At 43.1% G+C, this 14614-nt stretch overlaps 1 protein-coding gene across 5 annotated transcripts in view; it reads right to left on the bottom strand.

Annotated features, from left to right (window-relative positions):
• The window catches only part of ETV6 (ETS variant transcription factor 6), a 248663-nt gene that overhangs the window by 54301 nt on the left and 179748 nt on the right, over positions 1 to 14614 (bottom strand). For all 5 annotated transcript variants that reach the window (XM_021922053.2, XM_017945671.3, XM_021922054.2 and 2 more), the window contains one exon: positions 1539 to 1703. In XM_021922053.2, coding sequence (XP_021777745.2) covers positions 1539 to 1703 — 165 coding nt within the window. The remainder of the gene's footprint in view (positions 1 to 1538; positions 1704 to 14614) is intronic.

Raw genomic sequence — 14614 nt, 5'->3', positions numbered from 1 at the left:
TGTTTTATAGTTTTCTTACTGTGAGATTACATAAAGAATTGATGATCTGAGATAAAATATTTCAGGTATATTTGTGTCCCTTCCAAATTGCTTGTTTTTGGAGATACAAATTTTCAAGTTTCAATAACATCTCTTACTTTTGGGGAACTTCTCCTTTAGCATTTCTTCATATAAACGGTCTGTGGCAATTGGGAAGAACAGGGGAGATATGGGTGCTGGGGCTTTATCTCATCTCCTATAATGAGGGATGTTTCCTCCTGACGGTTAGTTTATTAACTTCTGGCAGGTCTCCAGGAGTAAATAAAGGTTGAACATAGTTAGGGACTACACCAAGACCTTCTGCAGGATCCTCACCCTTTGTCAAGTTACATCAGAGTCGAGGTCTGCAATGGGATTCAGTAAAAGGAGGGCCTTGAGTACTTCAGTAACTAATCCCGCAAGAGGCATAAACCTGAGATCACAGTTCCCCTTTGACATACGTAGTTTCCAGACAAAGATACCTTCTAAATATCCACAGGGTTTAGGAAATTAAACTGAGACAAATCTTTGAAGCCTTATCCACATGAGCAATACACTTTGCAGGTAGAGATGTTTGTTACTGAATTGAAATCTTCTAATGCAGTCTCAGGGCCCTTAATTAGACAAGCTTTCTGAGTCAGATGAACCCGAGGAGACCTCCGCTTGTATTTTTTAGGATTTCTACAGGCTACAAGATGCATTACCTCAAACGAGTCCTGCTTCTAAGGGAAACCACTTGAAGCCTTTCTAAACTGGCCTCGGCTACTAGGATCTCCCATTTCCCAGTCTTTATCGGCAGTTCTCCCATTTCTACTTTCTTTTCTAGCCCTTCTGTATCCTCCTCCTTCCTCTCTGTTTTCAGTTGAGTAGTTCACAGCCTGCACTCACTCTCAGGTATCTCTTTTAGAGAGTCGAAGGGCCAGAATGGCATCTTTTTCTTTTTCTGAGACAGGTTCTCGCTCTGTCACCTGGGCTGGAGTGCAGTGGTGAGATCTCAGCTCACCGCAGCCTCCACCTCTTTGGTTCAAGCAATCCTCCCACCTCAGTCTCCTGAGTAGCTGGGACTACAGGTGTGCACCACCACACTCAGCTAATTTTTAAAGTTTCTGTAGAGATGAGGTTTTGCTACATTGCCCAGGCTGGTCTCAAACTCCTGGACTCAAGCAATTCACCCTCCTCGCCCTCCCAAAGTGCTGGGATTACAGGAGTGAGTCACCATGGCCAGCCTTCTTTTTCTTCTTAGTGGCACAGTTAGAGCCCTTAAGTTTCAGTGTCCATAGGACTAAACCGGGTTCCTCTCCTAAGCTTAAAATTCTCCCCCTTGGTCTGTAAACGCTTCCTCTTCTTTCCTCAAACTGGCTCATGCCAGTATAATCTTCCTTCAACTTCCTTCCATCGTCATCCCTTCCTTGTGATGACTCACTGTTGGGATTTCTTGGGCAGCGTGAGGGGTGGTAAAGACCAACCACTAACTAACAGACTTTCCAAGTGGAGCATATGCCAAGAGTCCAGACTCTCACCTGAATGAGGAGATCGATAGCGAAAGTCCTCTTTGGTCAGCAGCAGGAGAGCTTTGCCATTCATTTCAAACGTGTTGCTGTCAATTGGCCTTAAAGAAAACTCATTTTCAGCCCACTTGAGCCACTGGGCTACGTCATCCCTGCTCCAGTAAATTGGCTGCAAGCCTGTTGGAGAGAGCGTGAGGCAGAAAGAAAGAGAGAAAGGTCTTGTCAGTTAGACAGCTGGAATAAAGGGAGAAGATCTCTGAATAGTTAACAAAATTGAGTCTCCACATCTCAAGAGCCCTTATGTTCAACTCTGAGTCCCCTCTCCAGCCCTTGTTTGAGCTGCCCCACTGGGGGCTTCTCCAAACCCAGAAGCAGCCTCTAAGAGGGGTCCAGGGAGCAGTTTGTACAACAAACCCTACTCCGGGGTGTGCTGTCAGATTAACACTTTTGCTTTTATTTAGAGGCAAAATGAGAAAAAGATCCTTTTCTATGTGTTTAAGGGATGGTAGGTCTTAGAGACCTGCCCTTCCTTGCCCAGTTCCAGGCGCTGTTCCAGGGTACCCAAGGCACCCATGGGGGCTCAGAACTATGACACATGTCAGTGTGGTTGGAGGGTCCTCAGATTCAGAGCTGATTTGATTGCAGCCCAGCGTCCTTCTGAAGAAAGAATGTTCCAGAGCTGGGCTTGACCTTCCAAAGCTGCCAACTAATGAAATGTTCCCTGACACGTCTTCCAGGAAGAGCAAGTCACTCAGCCTCTGGGAAACCATCAGGCTGGCCTCTGCGAATAAGAGGGCAAGGCAAGGATAAAAGTCTTCTGCCTTTTTATTCTACTCACTGACATGAGAGCTTCCTGGTGGGGTGGTACTTGAACTCTGAGTAGGACCCAAGTGGGCAGGAGAGGGGTACAGAGCAGAGGCTGAGAGGTTGGCTCAGGTTGGCTCTCTGGGAGCCTGTGAGTCTATAGTTTTATTTTATTTTGCTGCTGTGGGAAATCTTTGATAAGTTAGAACAGTGGTTCTCAAAATGTGATCTCGGGACCCATCAGGGTTCCCGAGACCTTTGTGGGGTGCCTATGAAGTAAAACATCTTATCATAACAATATTAATTATTTGCCTTTTTCACTCTCATTCTTAGGTGGAATGTTCTAGAAGGCATATGACATTGCGATCTTGCAAAGATTGAATGCAGAAACAGAGATGACAGTCCAGCCATATCTTCCATTAAGCCGGACTTTCAAGAGTCTTTCAAAAATGTGTAACAATGCTACTCTTCTCACAAATTACTTTTGGTCTGGGAAAATGTATTTTAAAATATATGTTTGCATTAATATAGAGTTGGCTTACTATTTTACTTGCTACATTCATAAATATTTTGTAAATACCCAGTTTTAATTTATATAATAATATGGTAACTACAGATAGCTATAACCCACATAAGCAAAAGCTCTTTGGAGTCTCCATTACTTTTTACGAATCAAAAGGAGACATGAGACCAAATTTAAGAACTGCTTGTCAGAAGAAGCTAGATCTTCATTCTCTAAAATCACATGGTGTGAATCAATAGTTCAAATAGAGCAATGGCATCAGTGTTGCTAAGGGGAGCTTCCGTCTTTCAATATAAGTTACTTAAACTTGCTAAGAAGACTTCACAAGTGTGTTATAAAAGTGTCCCTTAGTTTGATCCTGGAAAAAGTCACCTTTCATCCTAAAGCAGGCATGCCAAAGAACACTCTGTTTTGCTACATGGGGTGCTCTTCCTACGTGCTGAAGTGGGGAACAAACGGCTCAAATTCTCCAGGGCCTCTGGACATTCCAAGTGGCTCCTTTGCAAAGTGTAGCTTTGAGGAATGGTAGTTGGCTTACTCTAAACCTGTGGAAGCCCCCCAAAACCAAAACCCGGTTTTTGTAGTGCACCAAAAAAAGAACTACTGGGCACTGGAACATTAGAGATGAGCATTTAAGAGTTTTTTTTTTTCTTGGTGTTTTTAGGATAATTTTTTTTCCACATGGAAACAAACAAGAATTTCAAATAATTTATGGTGTGTTACTGCTTTATGATCTTTAGAATAAAATACAGTCACTAAAGGTTTTTGTTTTTGACTCCTGACTGGCCAGAAAGTAATGCCTATTAAAAACAGTCCACGGATATGGGAAGTACCAACTCTCTCCAATGACCTTGAAAACACATATCTGGAATCACAGGGAGGTAGGAGTGGCAGTGAGGGTTACTCAGCAAAATCTCCATTTTCAAACTGGTAAAAACCTTAAACCTAACTCCTTACTGTCAATGGTGTCACCTCTGAACAAGAATGGCACTGCAATTTGTTATTATGGACCTTCCTCTCCTTCACACAGGGAGTTCCCATTCGGGGACATATGTCAGGGTCTGGTGCCTCGGGCCTAGGAAGGTGCCTGGAGGTGAGAGGTCCAGAGAGCAGAAGATGCTCGGGCAGAAACAGGAAAAAGTACGGGGTGGCTTATTGGAAACAAGGGCCCCAAAGCAAATACAGAACTGAATCCCGCTTGGGAGGGGAAATGAGAGTAAAATGCTGAAGTTTCTGCAGAGGACACGCTGCAATGGAGGGAGGCGGGTGAGAAGGGGGTGGGGGATGCAAGTAGTAATTTGAGGTTCTTTATATTCTATGGAAGAAAATACTCATGAGTAATCTTTTCCCTAAATACAAGAAGAGTCACACTCCAAACAGCTCTGCCGGTTAAGCACAACAGTTTCTCTTTTCACTTCCCATTAATCTCTCCCACAGCCCAGCCCCTGAAGCAACCAGGGCCACCGTGTGGAAACCCCCTCACCAGCAACCGACGTGAATGCCCTGGGCTTGTGTACAAGAGGGACCTAGCAAGTTACAGGGGAGACTGCGGCGATCCCAGCAGTCATACAAAAGTGATCCTGACCCAGCAAGCTACCTGCTCCAGGCCACTCAATACATTTATCAGCGTCTCTGTTCTTCCTTTCGCATAAAGAGAGAAGTAGGTGGACACGTTCGCCGAGCTGGAAAGAGGCTTGATACACTTCGGTGTTCAAAGTCAAGACCCACTGTTACTTGCTTTTTAATTCAATAGAATAAAAAGGTTATGGTGTAGAATTGAGCCGGGGGAGGGGGGGAAGCCCCTTTTCCTTAAACCTAAAGCCCTTAAGAGCTTGTGTGTTACAGTGTCTAAACGGAATACAGCCTTGCACCTGGAGGCAATTCTAATCAGGCTGATTTAATTTACTTCATAGTCATTTACTAAACACTACTATGCACCTAGTACTGCTCTAAGCATTTTATATGAATAGATATTAGCTCATTCAACTGCATGCTCACACAACCCTATGATAGGGATTCAGATGAGGAAACTGAGGCCCGGTGCATTTAAGGGACTTGTCCAAGGTCACATAACCCTAGTAATGAGAGAAGCAGAGATTTGAACCCAGGCAATCTGGTTCCAGAATCTGTGCTTATCCATCACACTGTACTTCAACATGCATGTCCCATCCAGATCCAGAATTGAGACTGGTTTTGAACATCAATTAGGGATTCAAAAAAGACTGAGTGAATTGACTCCCACCCATCCAAGACTTAGATACTTGGAGACTTTCTCAAATTATCAACAGACTAAAAATATAGCCCCAAAAATCTGTAGATCCCTGGAGAAGTAGATTTATAAATGGGAAGAGGAGGGAGGTGTAGGTGGGACTCTGCTTTTAATGCATCCAGGAATAAAATCCTCCCTTCACAGGCTACTTGCTCCCAGGCACTCATGGGTGCTTGGTCTTGAGAGTCTTAGGTGGCTCACAGCTGCAAACAGAACAGAAGCTGCATGGGCAGAACGAGGGAGGTACATACATAACTTGCTTTATTTACGGCCATCTCTTGCAACTTTAATTCAACAAAGTCGAAGAATATAGATGTTAATGATGATTAGGAAAAGGACAAAAAGGAGAGAGGGAGACCATGATTCTGCACCCATGTTATACTATTCCCTGTGTACATCTCACGCCTCTGGAGGACTATTTACTAAGATCAGCATTTTTAATGCCCATTAGTTTCAGAGAATATTTGAAAAGAAAGTTGTACAGAGAAAACGAACCGCTGTGATTAAGAAAGTTACTAAAAATTCTACTGTACTTCTCCCCACTCCCGAGTAGGTCAAGTAGATGGTGTCATATCCTTCGGTGACACACCCAGGCCCTTAAATTTATTTCTAATATTTCTTCAATTCCATGCTTTAAGGGGCAGCCACATTCATTAGTACATTTTCACCTGATTTCTTAAACTAATGATGAAAAACATGTTGGGAGACAGGACCCTGGATTTTATTCCCAGATCCGCCGTGAATTAACATTTGATTCTGGGCAGGACACTCAGCTTCTCTGTGGCTCAGTGACTTCATCTGTAAAATGAAGGGCTTAGAGTATGTGATCTCTATTCCCTTCAGGGTTTAATGTAGTCAATATGCTCCTATTTAATTTGAATCCAAAAAGCCAAAGAATACAAATACAGCCGGGATCTTTTTCTACAGAATTACTCCATGCCCACGGCCATGACCCTGAGATTTTGTAACTTCCTGAAGGATCTTCTGAATCACAGAAGACAGATTAATGCTTAAGAGTGTTTCATTATATTCTAATTCTTAGAAAAGTTATAATCCAGCTATGGCAACAATCAAAATAACTGCCTGCATTGGGGTAGTACTTCAGAGTTGAGAAGGTGCTTTCATACAGATTACTTCATGTAATTCTCACAAAAGCCCAGTGAAATCTGTTGCATTCTGATTTCAGTTTAAAAGATAGAAAACACAGGGCTTAGTCATTAGGTGATTGTATTGATTTGAGCAACACTCAGTTCAAGCTTTTCTGCTACAGTAGCCATTCAGCAAAACCACTCTTTATCCAAACTTTCTGTATAAATAGGAATCTGCTCTAGGTTCTCCGTGCTGGAGACAGAATCGTCAAATGTGAAAGATGGAAGCTCAAGCCTGGAAGTTAAGAGACTGACTCAGGATCAAGCTGCCCCTGATCCCCTGACTTTTCCCAACATCCCATGTTGTCTCATAACTTGATTCCATGACACACACCAATTTTGTAACCTTCAACACAGTGAGGACAGTTACCATGTCCTTGCTTAGTCATTTTCCCTCCAGATGAAACATTCTTAATTGGTCCAAAGCTAACTCCTCCACTGCAGTTTGTAGACCCTCACCAACCTACCTGCCTGTCTCCTCCAGAGATCTTATGTGGCTTCAATTCCCAAATGCAGCAGTAGGAAACAGGACTAGCATTTTTCTTTCTCTGGACAATATACTTCTATTGATAATAACAGCCAGCAATTATTGAACATTTACACTGAATCTTATTACTGCAATGATTATTATTCTTTTTTTTACAGATGAGAAAACTGTAGCACACAGAGATGGAAGTGATGGTGCCATGACAGGGATCCAGGTGGTCTAGCTCTACAGTCTCAACTCTTAACACCCCACCATAGTGCTTTTTGTGTAGCCTAATAACAGCAAAGCACTTACTCGTAAGCAAGGGCTTGCTATGTGCCAGGAGTCATTCTAAATGCTTTGCATATGTAACTCATTTAATCCCTGCAACAATCCTGTAAGACAGGAACGATCCCCATTTATGGAGGAGAAAACTAGAACACAGGGAAGTTAAATGACTTGGCCAAAGTCACCCAGCCAGGAAATGGAAGAGCTGACATTTGAATCCAGGTGATCTGGCTCCAAGCCCACATTAAAAACTACCTAACTCTCTAAGCTTATTTGGTCGTTTGGCAGGACATCAAATTAAATTTATGACTAAATTTTAAAAAGAAAAAGTTTCACAGTAGTTAAGCATGCAGGCACTGAGCAAAAGCATGGAACCTTTATTTCCCAGCTGTGTGACCTCGTACAAGTTACTTAACCTCTCTGTGTCTTGCTGGCGTCAACTGAAAAATGAGGACAACTTTCAACCTGTGAATTAAATATCACTGAATCATAGATAATGTACTTATACAATTTTCAGATGACATAAAACTAGTACAGAGTAAAATTATACAAATGATGATGATATGAAACACACAGGCCAATATCTGGCACAGAGCAATCACTTAATAAACATTAGCTATTGCTTTTGTACTGTTAGTATTATAATCACCTTTATAATCTCACTCTACCTGCATATGTATAGCTAGCACTTGGAACCCAACTGTAAGAATGTATATTAATTGATACTGCATTTTATCTTATTATTTTTAACCATCATCTCAGCCTGCTGCCGTCTCTCCAGATTTCCATCTATTTCTAGCATCTATACTCTGTAATTTCACATCATCTACAGCTTTGCTAAGCATCTGTCACCTCCACAGGTTACTGACAAAGTACAGATTGACTCCTTTGCTGAGATAGGAGTACTGATCAAGTTATTGACTCCTTTTGGATGGATATTGATCAAATTATTGACTCCTTTTGGGAAGAGTTGTTCAATTATCAATCCATCTAAATACTCTGGGTTTCGGACATTTTCCAAGCTCATCCATGAAAGCACCATCAGAAATTCAATGAAATGCCTTCCTGATATCCTGAAATACAGCAACTACAACACTTAGAGCAACCTTATTAAAGAGGATGAGGAGAGAGGATGAGGAGCAGATGGCTGCTTCCAAAGTGATAATGTCTTCCACTCGTAACATGTGTGTTTGAAAATCTGTCCCGAATTTCATCCGGAAGTTCCATCAGATTAGCTGTTTTATTTCACACACCCATTTTCCCCAGCTTCTCTTCCCAAAATCAGGTTAACAACAGTTTACATTCTTTCAGTACAGCTTCCATTTCCCACAACCCTGAAGGATCACTGCCAGTGGCTTATCTTTCACCCCTCTGAGTTCTCGACCCTGGGACGTCATTTGTCTGGGCCAAGAGCCTTACATTTATTCAGAACTTAGTTGGCTTTTCAATCACTTCACCCATCTCGGGCTTCAATTCCCTTCTGCCAGTGTTTGCACTACCTGTTTCAGTCTGACAATCATTCTCCTTCATGGAAGAGAGAAAGAAGTTGAACAGTTTTGGTTTCTTTGCCATTTGCTGATGTTACGCCATCCAACTCCATCAGCAGGCTGACATCATGCTTATTCTTATACTGCTGCCCACACTTATTGTTGTCTTAAGCGTATTCCATGGTTTGCAGCTCACTCAAGTTTTAAAATTCTAGAGCTAAGAAACTCTCCTTTATATGTTTCTTTTCATTAAGTTGCTTTTTCATCCATTATATACATCTTTTTAAAAATCGGAGCTCATTAGACTGGTACTCACAAAACAGTGAGAAGATAAATTGGCATCATCTCTCTGGCAAACAACTTAGTGATATTTTAAGAACCCTGTAAATGTTAACTTCTCAGAATCTACCTTAAAGAAATAACTTAGTATGTGGAAGAATCTTTCATGCACAAAGATGTCTGTTGCAGTGTTATTTTTAATAATGAAAAACTAGGAACAGCAATAAGGAAATAGTTAAATAATAGTTACTGACAATATCTATGATAGAAAATTAATGCAGACAGTAGCATGATAAAGAGTATGTATTCATATTGAAAAATAGTATGTGTACATATATAATAATCTCAATGCATAGAAAAATACAATACAACATAAAAAATATTCAAAGCAATTGATACAGTAGAATTGTAGGTGATATTCTGTCTCCTTTTCCTTTTTTATTTATCAATTCTATTAAGCATGTGTTACTTTTATATTTAAAAAAGTATTTAAGGGATGGGTGTGGTGGCTCACACCTATAATCCCAGCACTTTGGGAGGTCAAGGTAGGTGGATTGCTTGGAAGTCAGGAGTTTGAGATCAGCCTGGCCAACATGGTGAAACCCTGTCTCTACTGAAATACAAAAATGAGCTGGGCGTGGTGGTGGGCACCTGTAATCCCAGCGACTTGGGAAGCTGAGGCAGGAGAATTACTTGAACCCAAGAGGCGGAGGTTGCAGTGAGCTGAGATCGTGCCACTGCACTCCAGCCTGGGTGACGGAGTGAGGCTCTATCTCAAAACACACACACACACACACACACACACACACACACCCCTATTTAAAAATTGAGCTCATCAGAGAATATCCCCAATATAGCTTCATCAGTTTCTTTAGTTTTCTCCCTTCCTTCTTATTCCAATGAGGGTCATGTGCAGTTGATAAGCCAGGATTTCATTCTCAAGAGCAGCCCAAATGACTCTGAGCTGTGTCTCCGCATTCAGATCATGAGATCCTAAGTACTTTTTCCTAAATTTTAAAGATTTGCCTGAAGTCAAGAAAACACATCTGTTCGTGTCTCTCATTTCCCTTCCCCAATCCTAAGATCATGTTTTTATTCTCACCCTCTCCTATCATTTCTACTTTTCCAGACAATTCCTCATTTGTCAGAGTTGAGTCCAAATTAGCAATGCTCCTCAATGCATCTTCCACCGTCTGGGAGATGAAATTGTGAATTGTTAGGTACATGTGTTAAGAGTTAAAATGTCCATGCAGGTAGCTGAAGGGGATTTCACAGTGATTTGCACATGGTGCCTGGCACATAACAGTCCCCAGGTAATGCCAGACTGTACGGCCAAAGATTTCCATTCCTAGGCTGTCCACATCTGAGCCAGCTCTGCAGTCTGTGATTGGCACCCCTCTCCTCCCTGACACATCTCATCACTTACTCCAGCTCCGGCTTTGATGGTCAGGACACTCAGCTCTGCGCAGTTCAAAACATTAGCAGATGCTTCCGCATCCATGCCATGCCATGATCTATTCTGCGAGGGAGCTAAAGGTGGCACAACCGTATTTTCAGAAGAAACTGAAGCTCAGAGAGACCGAGGGACTTTCCCAAGGTCACAATGAACCTAAAGACCAAAACTCCAGCTCCAGGCTTTTTGTATTATCCAGTGAACTTCCTCTGGGTTAAAGGAAATAATGGATGTAAAAGTGCCTTGCACTCTAAAATGCACTGTAAAAATGCAAGCGAATGAGGAATAATAAACCATAAACTCAACTTCTCATGGCAGGCCTGGTCTAGCTGCAGATCCCGAATTCTGCTCAGGGCCCGCAGAGCACCCTCTGACCTCTGCTTGCCGAGGGCAGGGTTTACTTAGAATTCTTCCCTGTACTCTGCCCTTCAAAAGAAAACCAAGTGTCCTCAGAGCCCTTCAAGCTGCTTCCCAGAGGCACTTTTCCGGAGCCTTTTCTGCCTCCTTTCCCTTCCCCACCAGCCTGCTCTCTGCAAATCTGCTCAAAAACCCCCAGGCCAGCCTTGGATGCATTCTGACAGGCTCCACATCTCACTCCTCTGGGTCTGCCTCTAACCTTGACTGTGCTATCCGACCAAAGCTGCTTTCTGCAAACAAATTCTGTCACTAGGGAATTGGAGGTTCCAAAACATTTCCTATTTCTGTCCTCAAGGTTAGCCTGTATCTCAGCACTAAGTGGAGGGTGGAAGGTTATACGCATGTCTTTCAGCCAGAAGTCTGAGAACAAGAGCACTGTATGTTCATGTTCAGATCCCAAGTCACAGTCAATTCCCTCGAATGATTTTTTTTTCTTTTAAACTTCATTCTGTGGATTTTTCTGACTTTTACCTGGTTTTAGCTACAAAGGGGTTTTCAGCAGAAAACCTGTTGACAGCAAAACGGACCCAGAGCTTGCCACGCAGCCTCGCAAACATGACTCAGAAGATTTCTTCTCATTTTTGCTTTTGGGCAGCAAGTCCAATGTGGGGAAAGGCATGTCGCATTTTAGATCAGACCTTGGGTTTCAGAGTCAAATTGTCCTGGGTTAAAATACTGGCTGCATCGCTTACTAGCGCTGGGTAAGTTACGTGTCTGAATCCGTTTCCCCAGCAGGAAAATGGAGTCCAGCACCGTACTCACCTCTTAGGGCAAATGTGAGCATGAAATGAGGTGACCCCTATAGAGATGCTGCACAGCACCTGGTACACAGAAAGGGCGCAATGCATTTTGGGGAGTTGGGTAGGACAAGGACCGGATAGTAGATGAGCTGCACTTTGTCCCATGTCTCCAGAAGACCAACATACTTTCAGCAGCTCCCTGGGGCCGCAGAAGCTGGAGCAAGCATTCTTAGAAGGTGTGCGACGGCTCTGGCAGGAGCTATGAAGCCCAGTACAGCGCTTTGAGGAGGGTACTGAATGGTCAGCGTGCAAGCTGGGAAAATGGCTCAGGTGGGGTTGCGGAAAACAGCCTGGATCAGGGAGAGGCAGGAGGAAAGAAGGCTGAAGGAGGAGCCCACTCAGGCCCCAGGCTAGGCTGAGGCAAGTAAGACATTTGCCTCAGGTGCAAAATTTAAGGGGTGCCTTTGCTAAGTTTCAGTAATGAAGTCATGTAACGCAATATTTTAAAAATGAAAATCAATGCAGAAAATGTATGGCGATCTAAGCATCAACATTTTAATTAAAGTCCATATTTTACAAAAAAGATAATGGGGAAGGGACAGCAATAAGGGAGTAAGGAAGAGATTAGAGCAAGTACTTCTCAGCTTTAGGAAGAAGGTACAGGATTCTTTGAGAATTCAGCCAGAGTTCACAAACCTCCCCCCCCCACCCACTTCAAAATGCACAGGCACATGCACACAAATATTTGCCTGTGATTTCAAAGTTTATAGACTACCTTAAGTTTATCCATGGATCCCTGGAGAATCCGTTTAGTGTACTTTTTTAGTCTTGTGTATGCAAATGGTTCTGACAATATGTACCTGTGATGTAATGCAAAGACCAAATAAGGTTTCAGAAGAGAAATATATATCTCTCTTGATATTTTGGGGAGAAAAACAGAAAAGAGAGACAGAAAGGGTGTCCTCTTCTCACTTAGAAGGGGAAACAATGAAATGTTTGAGCTGTCATTTCTGTATTTGAAACGCACATTCCTGACCTTAAATAGGGAATGTTCCTTCTTCAGGTATTACAGACATCACTGCTAACATATTGAAAGTTTTTCTTCATAGTAGTTAAGGTCAATCACTGCAAATAACCTTACTTTATGTAAAATGACGCAACTTGGCTATGCAAGGAGAGATGCTATAGAAGGATGAGTTTCTAAAGCAAAGAGGCATTAAGGCAGCATTTCCTACACTGCAGGGCAAAAAGGCCATTTTTATTACCAAACTTACTGCTATGTCTGCTTACAAAGAAGCCTGAGTTTAAGACGAAAAAAAAAAGCAGGAAAACAGATATTAAGAGTTGAAATGTTCCTCAAACAGATTTATTGAGAAATCGAAACTGCTAGAGGAAAGTTGGTGCAAGAATGTTTGTAATCCTCAGCGGAAATGGATGGGGTACAGAGAACATAAAGATCCTGCGGGATTTGCAGGGTTCACAGAACACTGATACTCTCCTGAGGGTGCCTGAATAAAGGAGGATGAAAATCCTTTCCTCTCTTGCTCTTTTAAACTGCACACGGACCATCTCTGGTGCCCGGCACAGTCTGCAGAACATTCCTCTGCAAAGTGTAACCAGAGTAAAATTCATTCTCATTCTGGACAGGGACCTGATCCGCCCGTCACTCACACGGAGGAGGCTTGGCTTTGTGTGGCTCAGCTGCGCCTGTTCCCATCCCTCTCGGGTGTCTCTATTCTCCTGCAAAATTTTAAAAAGCCTCTTCTCAGGAGGGAGACAGTCCGGATAATCACTGAATTCCAGGAGGTGGACAGGAGGCGTGCGCGCAGGGTAGGGGGGTGCTGGGAGAAGGCAGTGTGAAATGAACTTTTACATTAACAGACCTCAGAAAATACACACAGGGCCCCAAAGGCAGATCTGACCTACACCACCTCCAAAGCATGGCTTTTCTAGTAGATGTCGTCTTTTAAGGAGAATTCCACTGCACCCTCTTCTTCCCTGTCCTCTTCCCTGGCTCTCTGGAGAGCGCTTCCAAGTGCTTTCAAAGGCCCTGTTGGTTGCCTTTGGGTGTCGAATCTACTCTCCACCAAAAGGCTGTCTGGGCTGCTGCTGATTCAGCATTACACGGGCCAGACTGCTGTGACACACAGGCAGGATGAAATCATTTTAACAGCGTTGCTGACGCCTCATCAAACAAACAAACAAAAAAAACAAACTTGGAGAAGCAACTTCTATTTAAAGATAATTGTGTTGCATTTGTGTGTGTGTGTGTGTGTGTGTGTGTGAGACAGACTTCTCTCTATTCCATTCTATCTCATCTCCTTATTCCTCCTTTCTGAGGACATTCATAGGGAAATAGCTTTTATAGACCTATCAATAAAAAAGCTGTAATCGTTTTTCTCACCAGTTATTAATATATCCCCAGTATTAGAGTTGTAAAGGTTACTAGTCCTCTGGCTTAAGACGGTCACTTGGAGTCAGGAAAACTAAACACCACCACAAACTGAACCCCGTCTCTCCTCTTCCAGGGCAACAGATATGTAACTGGATGTCTCATGCTTTGTCCCTGGGCTCCTCTGAGACTCCAAGGCTCATACTGGGAGGCCCTCCCTTGCTGCAGAACAGCTTTCTCCTTGGCTCTGTCACCCCACCTGGGATTTTACATCATTCACTTGGATGAAAGCACGAAGATCTCTGTACCAGAGGAAGTAGGCAAAAGGAAAATGATAAATCAACACAGGCTGTTCACACTTAGCTTTGGTGGGTAGTCAGATGAATGAGTGGGGAGGAATGAGTCAGGTGACCCTTGACTTTTAAGGGCAGACTCCCAAGTAGGTGGCAGGGGTCCTGCAGGCAGGATGGTAGGGGTGCCAAGAGGTAGGAGCCCTCATTCCCTTCGGCCCGTCATCACTCATGGCTTACGGTTCTTCAAAGGTGCTTTTCATTCTCTGCTAGAAAAAGTATGAGTGTTACAATATAAATGCGAATATTCTGAGATCTGGAGAAAGGCCGATGTCTGTTTCTTAACTTTGACATAGGAGTCAGGAAAATCTGTGAAGAGCATGAGTGGCCCATCATGGATGGAGCAAGTAATGCTAATCCACCAAGTGCAAAAATGCTCCCCTGGGGTTGGGCAGAGTGTGAGATGGGCTGAGGTCTCTGGGTGGTCTGCAGGCTGGCCTCCTGCTATCCTACTATTTGTAAAAGCATGCTG

The sequence above is a fragment of the Papio anubis genome, chromosome 9 (genome assembly GCF_008728515.1).
Source record: "Papio anubis isolate 15944 chromosome 9, Panubis1.0, whole genome shotgun sequence".
NCBI classification, from domain to species: Eukaryota; Metazoa; Chordata; class Mammalia; order Primates; family Cercopithecidae; genus Papio; species Papio anubis.
Note: the sequence above shows the minus strand (reverse complement) of the source record. Positions and strands in the feature narration are given on the sequence as shown.